At 50.9% G+C, this 13,644-nt stretch overlaps 7 protein-coding genes across 7 annotated transcripts; 4 read left to right on the forward strand and 3 right to left on the reverse strand.

Annotated features, from left to right (window-relative positions):
* Window positions 1–1,422: 1,422 nt before the first annotated feature.
* Window positions 1,423–2,814, forward strand: N7484_002419 (histidinol-phosphate transaminase; the record flags this gene model as incomplete). The annotated part of the gene is made up of 3 exons (XM_057112839.1): window positions 1,423–1,508; window positions 1,560–1,703; window positions 1,764–2,814. 3 exons carry the CDS (start codon window positions 1,423–1,425, stop codon window positions 2,812–2,814), a joined length of 1,281 nt encoding a protein of 426 aa, XP_056977576.1.
* A 1,204-nt stretch (window positions 2,815–4,018) lies between these two features.
* N7484_002420 (putative integral membrane protein Pth11-like) lies at window positions 4,019–5,681 on the forward strand (the record flags this gene model as incomplete). The annotated part of the gene is made up of 2 exons (XM_057112840.1): window positions 4,019–4,371; window positions 4,433–5,681. 2 exons carry the CDS (start codon window positions 4,019–4,021, stop codon window positions 5,679–5,681), a joined length of 1,602 nt encoding a protein of 533 aa, XP_056977577.1.
* Window positions 5,682–6,389: 708 nt separating this feature from the next.
* N7484_002421 (DNA-directed RNA polymerase core subunit RPB5) lies at window positions 6,390–7,288 on the reverse strand (the record flags this gene model as incomplete). Its single annotated transcript, XM_057112841.1, has 3 exons — window positions 6,390–6,915; window positions 7,012–7,094; window positions 7,187–7,288. 3 exons carry the CDS (start codon window positions 7,286–7,288, stop codon window positions 6,390–6,392), a joined length of 711 nt encoding a protein of 236 aa, XP_056977578.1.
* A 287-nt stretch (window positions 7,289–7,575) lies between these two features.
* bfr1 (putative nuclear segregation protein (Bfr1)) lies at window positions 7,576–9,331 on the forward strand (the record flags this gene model as incomplete). The annotated part of the gene is made up of 3 exons (XM_057112842.1): window positions 7,576–7,689; window positions 7,907–9,067; window positions 9,119–9,331. The coding sequence occupies 3 exons, from the start codon at window positions 7,576–7,578 to the stop codon at window positions 9,329–9,331; spliced, it is 1,488 nt and encodes a 495-aa protein (XP_056977579.1).
* A 607-nt stretch (window positions 9,332–9,938) lies between these two features.
* N7484_002423 (uncharacterized protein) lies at window positions 9,939–10,392 on the forward strand (the record flags this gene model as incomplete). The annotated part of the gene is made up of 2 exons (XM_057112843.1): window positions 9,939–9,956; window positions 10,039–10,392. The coding sequence occupies 2 exons, from the start codon at window positions 9,939–9,941 to the stop codon at window positions 10,390–10,392; spliced, it is 372 nt and encodes a 123-aa protein (XP_056977580.1).
* Window positions 10,393–10,898: 506 nt separating this feature from the next.
* On the reverse strand, window positions 10,899–11,492 carry N7484_002424 (uncharacterized protein; the record flags this gene model as incomplete). The annotated part of the gene is made up of 1 exon (XM_057112844.1): window positions 10,899–11,492. One exon carries the CDS (start codon window positions 11,490–11,492, stop codon window positions 10,899–10,901), a length of 594 nt encoding a protein of 197 aa, XP_056977581.1.
* A 697-nt stretch (window positions 11,493–12,189) lies between these two features.
* N7484_002425 (Gfo/Idh/MocA family protein) lies at window positions 12,190–13,339 on the reverse strand (the record flags this gene model as incomplete). The annotated part of the gene is made up of 2 exons (XM_057112845.1): window positions 12,190–13,241; window positions 13,303–13,339. 2 exons carry the CDS (start codon window positions 13,337–13,339, stop codon window positions 12,190–12,192), a joined length of 1,089 nt encoding a protein of 362 aa, XP_056977582.1.
* Between the last annotated feature and the right edge of the window lie 305 nt (window positions 13,340–13,644).

Raw genomic sequence — 13,644 nt, forward strand, 5'->3', positions numbered from 1 at the left:
CTGGTATGGCGGTTAGCGTAAGAACACTAGCTATCCTACCTGGATAGGGTGCGATATTCATCGAAAGCGAGATTGGGGCGGCCCGTCCACCCCCCGCCCTACCACCACCTACCATGTTTAACCACCTACTATGTCACCAAAACGCAGTGAAAAAAGTCAAAAAATCACAAGGTGCGCTCTCAATGCCAAGCTGCGGAGATAATTCGAATCACGAGGGCTACGCTTCGCAACCGGCTTAATAGCTGCGTTTACCAAGACGATACGCACGCCAATAGCCATAAAGCAACACAAAAAGCGGAGGATTCGCTTACGCAATGGTTACTCTCTATGGATTCGCGTGGTGCTGCCCCTCTATTGTAGGAGAAATGGCCAATATTCTCCTCGCAGCGCGTGGTTCTACTACTAGTATATTCACACTATCACTCTTATCTATATTACCTCTAGAACAGCACTCCTATTCTAATATTATAATCGCTTCACCCCTAAATAAAAGTAGTAGTGTAAAGGTACTATATGGATATTGTGTTATCCTGTAGGTCTGGATTAAATATAATATAATCGCTGGAGAACTCCTGAGTCCTGTCCCGCGCTCCTATTCAAGTACGAGTCTTCTTCAGCGAGTGTGCTACTCTAGATCCGTCTCGTACTGTAGGCATTTTGTAGTTATGCTGTATTCATACTACGACCTCGGCAGTTGTTCATGTGGCAGTAATGTACTGCTGTTATACTGCGGGAGTTCTCCCTCATATGTTAGGCGTGACACTCATCACCTAAAGAAGTTATTACCAGGAATAAGATTGCTTCGTGTAGATAGTACATCTATCGACTTCGCCGCACGGTAGTGCATGACATTAGTCTGACCCCAAAATATTCAAAGTTCTAGGTAATCCAAAAATAGAAAAAACGTCTTAGAGCTACTGCACCTGTTACGATGGCATATTCTCGAACGAGTAGGTTCCGAATCACAGTGTATGAGTTATGAGATTGGAATCTGCGCGCAATTCCTAAACTCCTAGCTAAGGGTAAACTTCACCTAGTTGAAGTTCGCTTTGTTCCACCAAAAAAGAAGACTCAGAATGCTCAGGTAGGTCAGTTCACACAAGAATTTCTAGAAAAAAAGGGTTGAGTATGTGACATCCAATGATCTGAAGAATGTCGTTAATATTGTGCAAATAGACCATGGCAGAGAAGCAAGCAGAGCGACGTGGCGCCCAGTCAAGCTTGGGGCAATTGAAGGAACTGAGCCCATGAACAGCCTATTAATTAGTAGTTGTAGAGAGTTAATTCGCTGGGTTGATAGATTCGATAGGAAATTAGAGTTGAGAGTCATACTTCCGTCTGAGTCATGATTTCGGCGATAACATAAATCCCCGCCACCCCACCAACTTTGGTTCTTCACATCTGTCTATATCCTCACCCACAATGGCGTCCAGAGTTTCACCATTCGATTTGTCGAAATGTGCCCGACCTAATATCCTGCAATTGCAGCCTTATCGCTGCGCCAGAGAGTAGGTCAGCTCCGAAATGCCTCCGATATCGCTCGTGCGCTAATGAATCAGTGACTACAAAGATGATGGCACGAACGTCCTTCTGGACGCCAACGAGAATGCCTACGGCCCGTCTCTAGCATGGAGCAAGGAGGATGCCCTGCAATGCCCCCAGCCCGAGATTGACTTCCTGGGCCTGAACCGATACCCCGATCCGTAAGACCTCGTCCCGTGCTTTTCTACGAGTGTGTCTTAACTTTCAATTGAACGCTACAGTCACCAAATTGAACTTAAGCAGCTTTTCTGCAACCTCCGCAATACCCACCACCACACACAAAAGACCCTGAAGCCTGAGAGCCTGTTTGTGGGTGTCGGATCCGATGAGGCTATCGATGCGATGCTCCGGTGCTTCTGCGCACCAGGGAAGGATAAGATTCTCACCTGCCCACCGACCTACGGGATGTACAGTGTGAGCGCCCAGATCAACGACGTTGACATCGTCAAGGTGCCGCTAGATGTGGAAAACGGATTCCAGCTGCAGGTCGACAAGATCAACGAGACACTATCCGCTGACCCATCCATCAAACTCGTGTATATCTGCTCTCCCGGCAACCCGACCGCCAACCTGATCCGCAAGGACGACATCCGCAAGGTACTGGAGCACCCCACATGGAACGGCGTGGTGATCGTGGATGAAGCATACATCGATTTCGCCGAGGAGGGCGCCAGTCTGGCCGAGTGGGTCACCGAGTGGCCCAACCTCGCCGTCATGCAAACTCTCAGCAAGGCATTCGGTCTTGCAGGTATTCGTCTAGGCGTTGCGTATACCAGTCCCGAGATCGCGCGGTTATTGAACAGCCTGAAGGCCCCTTACAATATCTCCAGCCCGACCAGCGCACTTGCGACCGCCGCCTTGACTGAACCCAATCTGGCAGTGATGCACCAGTACCGTGACCAGATCGTCGCGCAGCGCGACCGTCTGCTCCGTGAGTTGCCGCAGATTTCCGGGGTTGGCCGGTTCCTGGGTGGCACAGACTCGAATTTCTTGTTGGTGGAGATTTTGGATGCGGCCGGGAAACCGAGCAACGTGACTGCGCTGGCGGCGTATGAGGCGTTGGCGGAGAAGCGTGGAGTTGTGGTGCGGTTCCGCGGTAAAGAGCATGGCTGCGAGGGCTGTCTTCGTATCACCGTTGGTACTGAGAACGAGGTGACCAAGTTCCTGCAGGAGCTGCGGGCTGTTCTGGATAATTTACTTGCGGGATCTGGCGTCCAGTCGCTTCGGGACGAGGCGAAACGGGAGGATGCGGCGGCTGCGGTGGTTGCGTAACCGTGGAAAAGCCCGTTTCATGCGCGATTAAATAGAGTTCAGGAGATTATCTGTATCCGCGGGTTGATATCCAGGTCACTACGATAACAACTCCAATTTATTACCATCTAGATCCAAAGAGAGGCTATTTTAGCCCGTTGTCACTAGCTTTATCAGGGCTCTCACTCTGATTGGGCCGGGTCTAGACTAGGGAGACTCCACCGTGAGATTGAGGCTGTAAGGCAGACACATTGGGTTTCGTATTTCTGTCGCGTGCCTCTGGTGTCAAATTGGGGTCTGCGCCTTCCAAGGGTTTTCACTGCGTTTCTCCAGGTAAACTGTAAAAGGCTTCTCTCTTGGGGCGACTCCGTTATAAGGTTTTGATTCTCATCCACCCGATGCTTGATACCGAGTTTAAGAACGCCCCAGGCCTTGGACTCGTATAGCATAAGCGGCAGTTTCTACCGAGATCCAACGCATTGAGGAACCTCCCACGTGAACAATACCGATTGTTCTACCTCGGAATCAATTTATCTAGTCTGGCACTCACAAAGTTCTTAAATATCGCGGGTTAGGTCAAAGCTCCCGGACTCCGGGCCAGCGAACGTTACAAAGTACGCCGATCTTGACCAATGATGACACGATGGACTCCTCAAATCATGACCCGGTTTTTGGCGTCAGCTTGGCTGGGATGGAGATGGAGATAGCTCACTCCCCAGTGGTTTGCGCGAATCAGGGTCGCCGATTGGCACTTAGTTAGTTTTGCGATGGGTCTCCCCCCGATAGTGTTTATAGGTTGGAAGTAGATTAGTACAAAGCATCTCACTGGCTCGTTTGTTATCATCGTGTTGTCGAAATGTCGCCCTCGCAATCCTTGACCTCATAGCCTGTTTCTCCGGGGCTCACCGATACTCCGGTTTCCCCTCTTTATTTTCTGATTTGGCCCATGGGGCTTGGTGCATATCGTTTCACATTTCACGAACTCCGCCACGGAGGGCACTCGTGTGCTCTTAAGAGCACAACCCCCCCCCCCCCCAAAGATAGCCTAAGTGGGCTTTGCTGATCGCCCCGACTAGTGCCATTCCACTGTCCCCACCGACTGGATACCCCGTTGCTTCTCACGTGCGACATGTAAAAGGTTGCTATTCTCCTGGGTGAGAAGTCTTGAGGAAACAGTGAGATTGCAAACAGACTGCAAAGCCCCTCTTCGGAGGCGGCGGGGATCATGGAATCGTCTCTGGCTGTACGTGGACTCCACGTCCAGCTTCCTCCCGCCTATGAAACCCGCGAGGATGTAAATCCGTCCCTGTTGATGAGCTGGTGGGCCACAGCCTTTTCGATAGTCATTATCATCGTCCGTCTATGTGGTCGCTACGTGCGCATGGAGCGCTTCTTCCCCGAGGACAAAGTGATGACGCTCAGCATGGTTCCTCTCGTCTGCCGCATGGTCTTGGTACATTACGTTTTGGTCTATGGCACAAACAACGTTCAGACGGCCGGCTTGACAGCGGAAGAAGTCTCGAAAAGAGAGATCGGGAGTAAGCTCGTTTTGGTAGCAAGGATCTTTTACGCGATCTTGTGAGACAAGCCCCCCGTCCGTCGGGTGCGTCATACAGTATACTGATATCAATGATCCTAGTATCTGGACAGCCAAGCTCACCGTCTGTGAATTTCTGAAACGAGTCACAGGCATGGTCTCCCGTCGATCCACCGCCATCTTCCTGCGCTTTGTTCACTTCTTCTTGGCCTCGACCCTGGTGGCTGTCGTGATTGCAACGTTGGCTGAATGTCAACCATTCGACCAGTACTGGCAGGTCATTCCCAATCCCGGCCCGCCATGTCGTTGCGGATATGCCCAGCTCATCACAATGGGTACCTGCGATGTCATAACCGACCTTCTTCTCATCGCCTTCCCTGTTCCGATAGTCATCATGTCCAGAATGCCAATCAAACGCAAAATAGGCCTCGTCATCCTCTTCTGTCTCTCCCTCCTCCTAGTCGGAATCACCTGTTACCGCGTACCCACTGTCATCGAACGCAGAGGCAATCAACCCTATCGGTCACTCATGGCCTCACTCGAGATCCTCGCCGCAACAGCCGTCTCCAACGCCCTCGTCATCGGCTCCTTCGTCCGCGACCGCGGCGTCAAGAAACTCAAATATAAACGCGAAATGGCTTCTGCATCTGTCAGCGAAAGTCTTGATAACAGCTATATCCGTCGCAATACACTCATGCAGCATCAATGGGGCAGCGACTCCGATCTTGCTGGTGGATTGGGTATAAGACTCGATCCTAAGCTGCACCCGAGTGCATCGTCGTCAGAATCACACACTATGCCTATGCCCGTACCACCTGTTCCCTTGCACGTTGCACGCACCGGCTCTCTCAATCCATCATGGTCCTTCCACCAACCTCGTCCCTCAGACGATAACCCTCTCTCGATGACTGACAGCCTCGATATGGATGTCAGTCCGCGAGAATATATCAAGACCAACCAGTCTCCTCGCGAAAACCCCGCCCTCTCACAATCTACCCTCTCCTCACCGCGAGTGTCGTTCTTCGATGTCGGCGGTCTACTAGATCAGGACAAAGAGAGCCAACATTCTCGTGCGGGCTTACGTCCTACCCGAACAGAACAAGGGTTATCTGTGAATCAATCGCGCCCATCTCGAGGAGGAAGAGCTTTTCTCGAGGATTTGGGTGTTCTGCCCTCGCGAACTGCTGGCCGGACTACCCCACGCTTTTTAACGCCTCTTGCTCCAACTAATACCCGACCTTTACATGCCCTCCCACCTTACCGGGCTGCGCCTGATGTTTCACTGGATGTGAACGTTGAGCTGCAGGATGTGGGTGGGCTCTTATCTAGGCATTCCCCGCCTACTCGTTGATTGGTTTCTTTTTTTTGTTATCTTTTTTTTGGTGTTTGAGTTTGATATCCTCACGACTCGATGATTTTGGAATATGGAGCTATCAGGAGTTGGAATCGGCTCCAGAATAAATTGGATTGGATTGGGTGTCACCTTGAATCTTGGACTATACCCCCATAAGTTCCAAGGATATTGTTTCCTGGCAGCGTTGGCGTTGGAGGTGCCTCTTTCCATATGTTTGGAATATCAAATACTGTCTGTACATCACATGAAACGAGGCCATGAACATAGCACTTTTTACTGCAAAGAATTAATGTATAGACATTCAGTGTATTCTTCTAGCTCGACAGCACAGCAGAGAGCATTACTATGTAAAATCAAAGGTTGGAAACCCCCTCCCTCTTCGCGGAAAGAATTCGCCAGTACGCCATGCTGCCCATAATACAACTTTTTTTGGTTCGTTTGTGTGGTGCAGTCAACAAAAAAAAATAAACAAACTCCGTGCCCGATTCTCCCTGGCATCTGACACAGCTGATCTTGGGAATATGTGGCAGCTGATTTGTCTTCTCAGAGAGGTCGAGACTGATGCGCATGTGGTGGGTTCCCAGTTTTCCCTCGATCTCGATCAGAATCGGAGGGTTTTCTTTTCGGTGACAACCAAAAATCCCAATTGTTTCGCAGGGAGACACAATTGGTCTTTCTAGAAACTTTGGCTCTCTCTTTTCTCCCTTAGATAACCCATCGGTAACTGGCGTAACGACCAGCGGTCTCGGACTTCCGAATAATCTTCACAACCTGTCCCCGACGCAAGCCCAAGTACCGTGCCACGGGATCCGAAACCTGCATACGTGGCAGCTGGCTCTCCTTCAAACGGTATCGCTCGAGCAGACGGGCCTTCTCCTCGGGGCTAAGGAGGACGTGCTTGGGGACAAGCTCGTGACGGGTAATGTTGACCAGCAGATCCTGCTCCTGGAAGTGCTCGCAGATACGGCCGGGGATACCGCTCAGCAGGCGTACGGCAGAGGGCGAGATGGGGGTCTGGGTGATGAAGACACCGGTGTGGAAGTTGCTCTCGTCAACGATGTGGTTGAAGGCGCGAACTTGCTTGGTACCGACACCAGAGGAATCGGGACAAAAGTCGACGTAGATAGTACCACAGTCAGGCTGGGGAGTGGGGTTTGATTTGCTGGGGAGAGCTGTGTATTTCATTTTCATTTCCTCGGTGGGGCGGGCTTGGATTTTCATCTTGGTGCGGCTGGTAAGGATATGCGCGTTAGTCAAGCTATCTTCCCCCCATCGAATATTTCAGGTCGAGAGCTGGGCTGAGGTGGGAATTTGAGGAATTGCATACTCTGGGTATCCCATGGGGTCAGCATATTTGTGCTTAAAGTCGATCAGCGAGAGTTGCAGCTCATCATCGGAGACTTCATAGCCCTGTTGTCGCGTCGCGCATCTGGTCAGTCTTGCTCTGTTGCAGTATGTGAAGCCCATGGAAGCTTTGAGGGTCTCTAGGAATAAAAACTCACTCGGTCCGAAAGCATCTCATAGACTGTCCGCCATGTGCGCCAGAGACGGGTCATCTCCTTGTCGGCCTCGTCGCCGCTGCGCTGCGCGATTTCACCGTCCATTGTGAAATTGAATGAGCCCCAGTTATGGAGTCAGGTGAAAGGCAGTGAAGAAAGTCAGAGATGCAAAGGTGCGCGGAAACCGAGAGAAGTGATAAGGAACAGAAAAATCGGCGGGAACTTTCTGCCAGGCGAACGACTTAGTCAAAGCGGAGAAACCGACCGAACCGTTTTAATTATTCTCCTTTCCCCTCGTGGGCTACTCCCTCTCTTTGGTCTCTTTTCTTTCTCTTCCCTACTTCGGAGGCAATTCTTTCCTTTCTTCCTTCTTCGCTTCTGATTTATTCACAATGGCCGACACTGCCCATGCGGAGCGGGTTAAGCCCACCAAGCCCGATGAGGAGGCCTACAAGGCCAACTTGGCCCAGGCTGAGAAGGAACACACCGCCGCTCAGGAGAAATTGGTACGATACATGATTTGATTTGATTTTCGATCTCTTTGTTGCATTAGGTTTTCATCCTGCAGTGGAATTTTGCGCAATGGCGAACTTCATTGAAGGCCATGGTGGCATCGTGTCCTCGTGCCCCCCACTGTTTTTTTGAACGTTTATTTTTTTTTTGGTTTTAGAAGTCAAATTTCCAGTTTTTGGAGAAGTAGTCAATGACTAACTTGCGCAAAAGAACCAAATCAAGGCCAAGTTGGACGGTGCCAAGCCCAACAACCAGGACTCGCCTGTCGCCAAAAAGCAGCAGGAACTCCGCGCCGAACTTTCCTCCATCCGCCAAAAGCAGGCTGGCTTCAAGACCTCTCGTTCCAGCATCCAGGAGAAGATCAATGGTCTAGAGTCGACTTTGAAGGCGCGCATTGCTGAGCAGAACAACTCCCGCGGCAAGATGTCATTCAAGAACGTTGAGGAGATCGACCGGGAGATCGCCCGTCTTGAGAAGCAGGTCGACTCTGGTACCCTGAAGCTGGTGGATGAGCGCAAGGCTCTTTCCGATATCTCCCAGATGCGCAAGCAGCGCAAGGGTTTCGCCGGTCTCGAGGACGCTCAAAAGGGAATCAACGAGTTGAAGGCGCAGATCCAGGAGCTCCGCAAGAGCATGGACAACCCCGAGGCCAAGGCCCTAGGTGACAAGTATGGCGAGATCCAGAAGGAGCTGGATGCCATCAAGGCCGAGCAGGACGGTGTCTACAAGAACCTGAACGCTCTCCGCGACGAGCGCACCAAGCTGCGCAACGACCAGCAGAAGAAGTACACTGCTATCCGTGAGATTAAGGACAACTACTTCAAGGCCCGTCGCGCCTACAAGGAGTACGAGGACGAGGCATGGCGTGTGCGCCGTGAGCGTCAGAAGGCTGAGCGTGATGCCTTTGAGCGTGAGAAGCGCAAGAAGGTCGCTGACAAGAAGCTCGAGGAGGCGTCCAACCTCGCCTACGTCGATGAGATCCTAACTGCTCAAGGTCTCATCCGTCACTTCGACCCCGCCTACAACTTCGCTGCCCTTGGTCTAGACAACAAGAAGGATGAGGATAGCAACTTCCGCGCCGGCGTTGGCCGCACTGTTGACGACTCCGCCATCAAGGGTATGAAGGTCGTGCGCAAGGATGATGAGGAGGACTACTTTGTCGGCAGTGGTGGCAAGAAGGGCAAGAAGGGCGGCAAGAAGGGTGCCGCTCCCGAGGCCTCCAAGTTCAACATGAACGTCGGTATCATTGAGGAGTTCAGCAAGGTCAAGATTGATCCCCCCATGAACCAGTCCGACGTTCCCGCTGCTATCGAGAAGCTGGCCGCCAAGATCACCGAATGGAAGAGCACCCAGGCCAGCAAGACCGAGGAGGTGAGTACCTTGTATGTGGGTTCATTTAACAGTTGCTAACAAGTGTCACAGAACATTAAGAAGGCCAAGGAGGAGATCGCTCGCCTTGAGGAGGAGGAGACCAAATCCGAGGAGAAGTCCAACGGCCGCAGCACTGATGCCGCCAAGAAGCCCGCTCAGGCTAACGGTGCCCCCACGGCCGAGGCCGAGCTGACCCAGGAGAAGGATGCCGTTGCCGATGCATCGGAGGAGCTTAAGAAGGCCTCCCTTGAGGACCAAGCATAAATCCTCTGTGAATTTCATTGCTAACATTTTGTTTATCGGGCTTAGTTGGCCCTAGCATATTGCGGTCTAGCATTGTGCCTAGCATTTCCCCATTTTCTTTTTGGCTGTGCATTTAATTCCGCGTTGATACATTGGACAGCGTCCGTTCTGTTTCCCCAAAAGCCAGAATCGATATCTCCTTGCTCACTGTTGATCCTGTCCTATATAAGGCTTTGCTATATACTATTTTAAGCGCTTTCCAAAATCTTGCTACCTAACTGCTACGTATACTGTACGCTTGAAAATCGAAGTCTAACTAGCTGGTTCGTTCACTTACAATGAGCGCCGGGATGACTCAGCGACCCCGGAAATGCGCCACAACTCCACTTTTGTGCCGATCCGCGCGTTCTTCTACATAATCCCTTCTTCCTGCACTTCCGTGGTTGCGAATTTTCTTTTCTGTCGGCGCATTCGGATCAACCCAGTGTCTCTTGGGGACCCCTTTTCATTAACTATATTACCTTGGACCCTGAAAACCCACATATCTCCACATCGACTGTCCACTCATCTGCAGATCGGCAATCCTTTTTATCTACGGCTCCACTTCAAACTCTCGAGATCCGTAAAGATGTCCTACAACAAGCCTGTGCGTCGCGAAGTCCCCGAGAGGCCTCAACCCTCCACCCATACGTCCCATCTGTTTATTCTTGGCTAACTATGAGGTCCAGACAAGTCCACCCCCGTCCTACCCTCAACCAGCCTACAACAATAATCCGGGCTACCAATCCCCGCCGCCCCAAGGCGGAGGCGCCGCATCAGACTACTATGGCCAGCAAGGTCAACAGGGCTACTATGGACAGCAACAAGGCTATCCTCAACAACAGCAGGGATACTATAATCAGCCGCAAGGCCAGATGTACTACCCCCCGCAACAGCAGTACCCACAGCAGCAACAGGGTTACTACGGCGGTGGCAATCGGTATGGCGGTAACAGCGGTGGCGGAGGATCTGGTGCAGGTGGAATCTGTGCTGGTTTGATGGCTGCGATGGCTTGTTGCTGCTGCTTGGATATTTTGTTCTAGGTGGTGCGGTGTCGCCGGATGCGGGCATCATACGAGTGTTTGATACGGAGCCGACCCGCGGTTCCGTTCAGATTATGGTTTATGAGGATAGATGTTGGGGATGATATATGTTTTGAGGTTCTTTGTCTTTCTTTTTTTGGTTTGGTATTGTCCATTGTGGGTGCTTTGGAATTCTGAGATGTCCTCGGAATGGCGTCTCTCAGGTTGACTTTTATTTTTTATCACCGGCGCAAACGGAATTCAGTGCGTCTTGGTTGACGTTGTACTTGTACAATTCATTCTCTGTTTCTTTGGGGTTTCTTTATCAAAATCAGTACGAGTCAAACGCTCATACATCTTCAGATATGTAAATCATGGTTCATTAGGTAAACTTGAACATCGTATAAGCATCAAAATATCAAAAATCAGTACAAAAAAAAGTAGGGTATATGCAAACATTCCAAAGAACAAGCATAAATGCAAATCCTTAATTCAATCACCGATACCGACTTCCCCCATACTCACTCTCACCCCCCATAATCCAACGGATCAATGGTCCTGACACCAGAGCGATGACTCCTAGCCCTCCTAGGCGGCCTCGTGGAAACAGACGAAACGGCCGACGACTCCTCCTCAAAAACCTCAACGACATCCCTCCCATCCGACGTCGCAGTCCCGGTCATCGACTCCTCAACCACAATCCGATCATCATCCCGGTCTCGAGGACTCGGCCGACGCCGATAACTGTCTCTCCGATCACGCTCCTCCACAACTTCGATTGTATCGCCATGCCGGCGCAGTGATGGTCCCCGTCGGCCGGTTGCCACTACCTCTTCGTCCACTGAGGAGCTTACCCCGCGTGCGAGGCCGCCGGGGTTTAGAGCGAGGAAGGTCAGGTAGAGGATCAGGACGACGCCGCCTACGCTGCCTAGCACTATTCCGGCCACTGTTCCGGGTGGTGGACCATTTAGGCCGCCGTAGGTTGAAGGAATGCTGATTGTTGAGTAGCGTTTTTGGAGGTTGGAGGAGAGGATTTGGTGGGTTTTTTCGTTTATTGATGGTGCAGGCTGAAGGATTGATGTGTTGAGGTTTAGATCCTCGGGAAATGGAATGGATTCCATGGTTTTGGAATGATGGTAATGTTGGGGCTGGGTGATCGGTGAGATGATCTGATAAGCCCGGTTGGTGTTGCGCAATTAGCGCATGCGGATATGGATGAAGGAGCTCGGATCGGTGGATTGCGACTCTTCGGTATCTGGAAAGAAGGAATGCACTTCGGTGTGAATTAGAGAAATGGAGGAAAAGCAGAAATCGAGGGGAAAAGAGGTGAGATCTATGAGGGGGCTGGGGATCGGCACTGTGGGGCTGGACTCGATCCGCATCAACATGCTTGTTCGAGTATCTCGCCTCAATTCTTCCTTGACCCGGAAATTGTGTGTAGAATGAAACTACGAGCGTGTAAGCATTACACATGCATTGCTTGAACGAATTTGAAAGAAAAAATGTAATAGAGAAATCCTCGGACTTGAGAATCGACAATTGGCTATACATCAAGCTGAAGACAAGGCGATCTGCCTTTTTTGATGCACGAAGTAACAATCTATAGTTGCATTGTTCGTGGTTTATTGAGGAATAGGACCACAGGAGCTACCTGCATTCCTAGTTCATCCATAGCGGAAAGTCGAGTTCGCCAGCGTCCAGTTTCCCATGAATTTTATATAGTCCACTAGTAAACACGAACCAATTTGGACGCTTCTTTGTCGGTCACTTAAGATTGATAGATCGGCAATGTGCTGTAGGTCAACAAGTCAAGTCTCCTTACTCTCCGGGGTAAACGGTTCCCCCCTGGCGCCTGATCTCATCCATCATCTCCATCATATGCACAGTCGTTGCCCATGGCACGATACCACTCTCCTTCTGTCCGCCCAAAACATCCAATGCAGTATTCTCAGCCTCCCAAACAAAGCCCCGCCCAATCATCGGGAGCTCGTATGTTTTGCTCTCGTATTGCTCTTTATCGAACAAGACCTTCTGCGCATTTCCAGGATCTGTTTGTCTGGCCCATACAGTGAACGATTCAGGGAAAGAAGGTGCGTCGCCTGACACCTCAATATGGCCCTTCGTCCCATGGATTACGGCGAAGGTTTTCCCAGGAGAGCCCTTGGTTTTGGTCGTGGAGCTCGCAATACCCATGCGACCGTCGGAGTACTGAAGAATAGCACTCGTGGTGACTTCAATCCCCTCATCGTGACTCTGCGACGCCACGATACGGGGCATTTCCATGTCTTTCTCGAGTGCCACGGCAAGCCACGTAAGAGAGTAAACGCCGATATCGAGCAGAGATCCTGCCCCGAGGGCTATATCCCGATATCGAGATGTTGAGGGCAGAGATTGGATATCAATCTCCGACGCGAAATCAGAGAATACGCGGGTTACGTCCCCGATGATCTTGTCTTGATGCAGCAGTTCTTGTAGTTTGCGGTATATCGGTCTGTGACGGAGCCACATTGCTTCGGCGACGTAGACATTCTTTTTCTTGGCTGCTTCAAAGACCTCTCTTGCTTGCTTGGCGTTTAATGTGAATGCTTTCTCGCAGAATATGTTTTTGCCTGCTGCGATGGCTTGCATAGTATCGCGGTAATGGTGACCATGAGGTGTACCGATGTAAACAATGTCCACCTCTGCGTCGCGGTAGACTTTCTCGTAAGAGTCGTAAATCTGTGGATTCTCGGTCGGACAATGTTGCTCTACAAATTTCTGGCCTTTTTGGAGACTTGATGTGCCGATAGATTGGATTATATGTTTGACTCTGGCATCAGGTCGGTCGAGGACCAGATCTTCAACGAACCATGAGGATATCAGGCCAGTGGCTGCGAGTATGTTAGCCAACATTGCAGCAGGATCGTTTGCTTCGAGTGACCGGTCTCATACTAATGATTCCCCAGCGAATAGTTGGTAAGTTCGCCATACTTGGTGATGATTGTCGAGCACGAACTGAGTCTGATATGAGCAGCTGAACAGGAACGTCTTCGAATGATTAATGGTTTATACTCACACCCTGACTAACCCCATCACGGAAAACCAATTCCGAAGATCAACGATGCGGGGAGTCGACGAAAGGGGCAAACCAGGCAATTCTTTCCGAATCTATATCCTCATACTCCTGGTCTCGCTTCATTCTCGTATCCAGTGCAATGTCTCCCCAGAAGCCGTAAATTGGCGTGGTTAGCCTTGGTCCAATGAGCCGACGTCATGCTCTCAACATTCTCTATC

The sequence above is a fragment of the Penicillium longicatenatum genome (genome assembly GCF_028827895.1).
Source record: "Penicillium longicatenatum strain IBT 33135 chromosome Unknown contig_1_segment0_segment0, whole genome shotgun sequence".
NCBI classification, from domain to species: Eukaryota; Fungi; Ascomycota; class Eurotiomycetes; order Eurotiales; family Aspergillaceae; genus Penicillium; species Penicillium longicatenatum.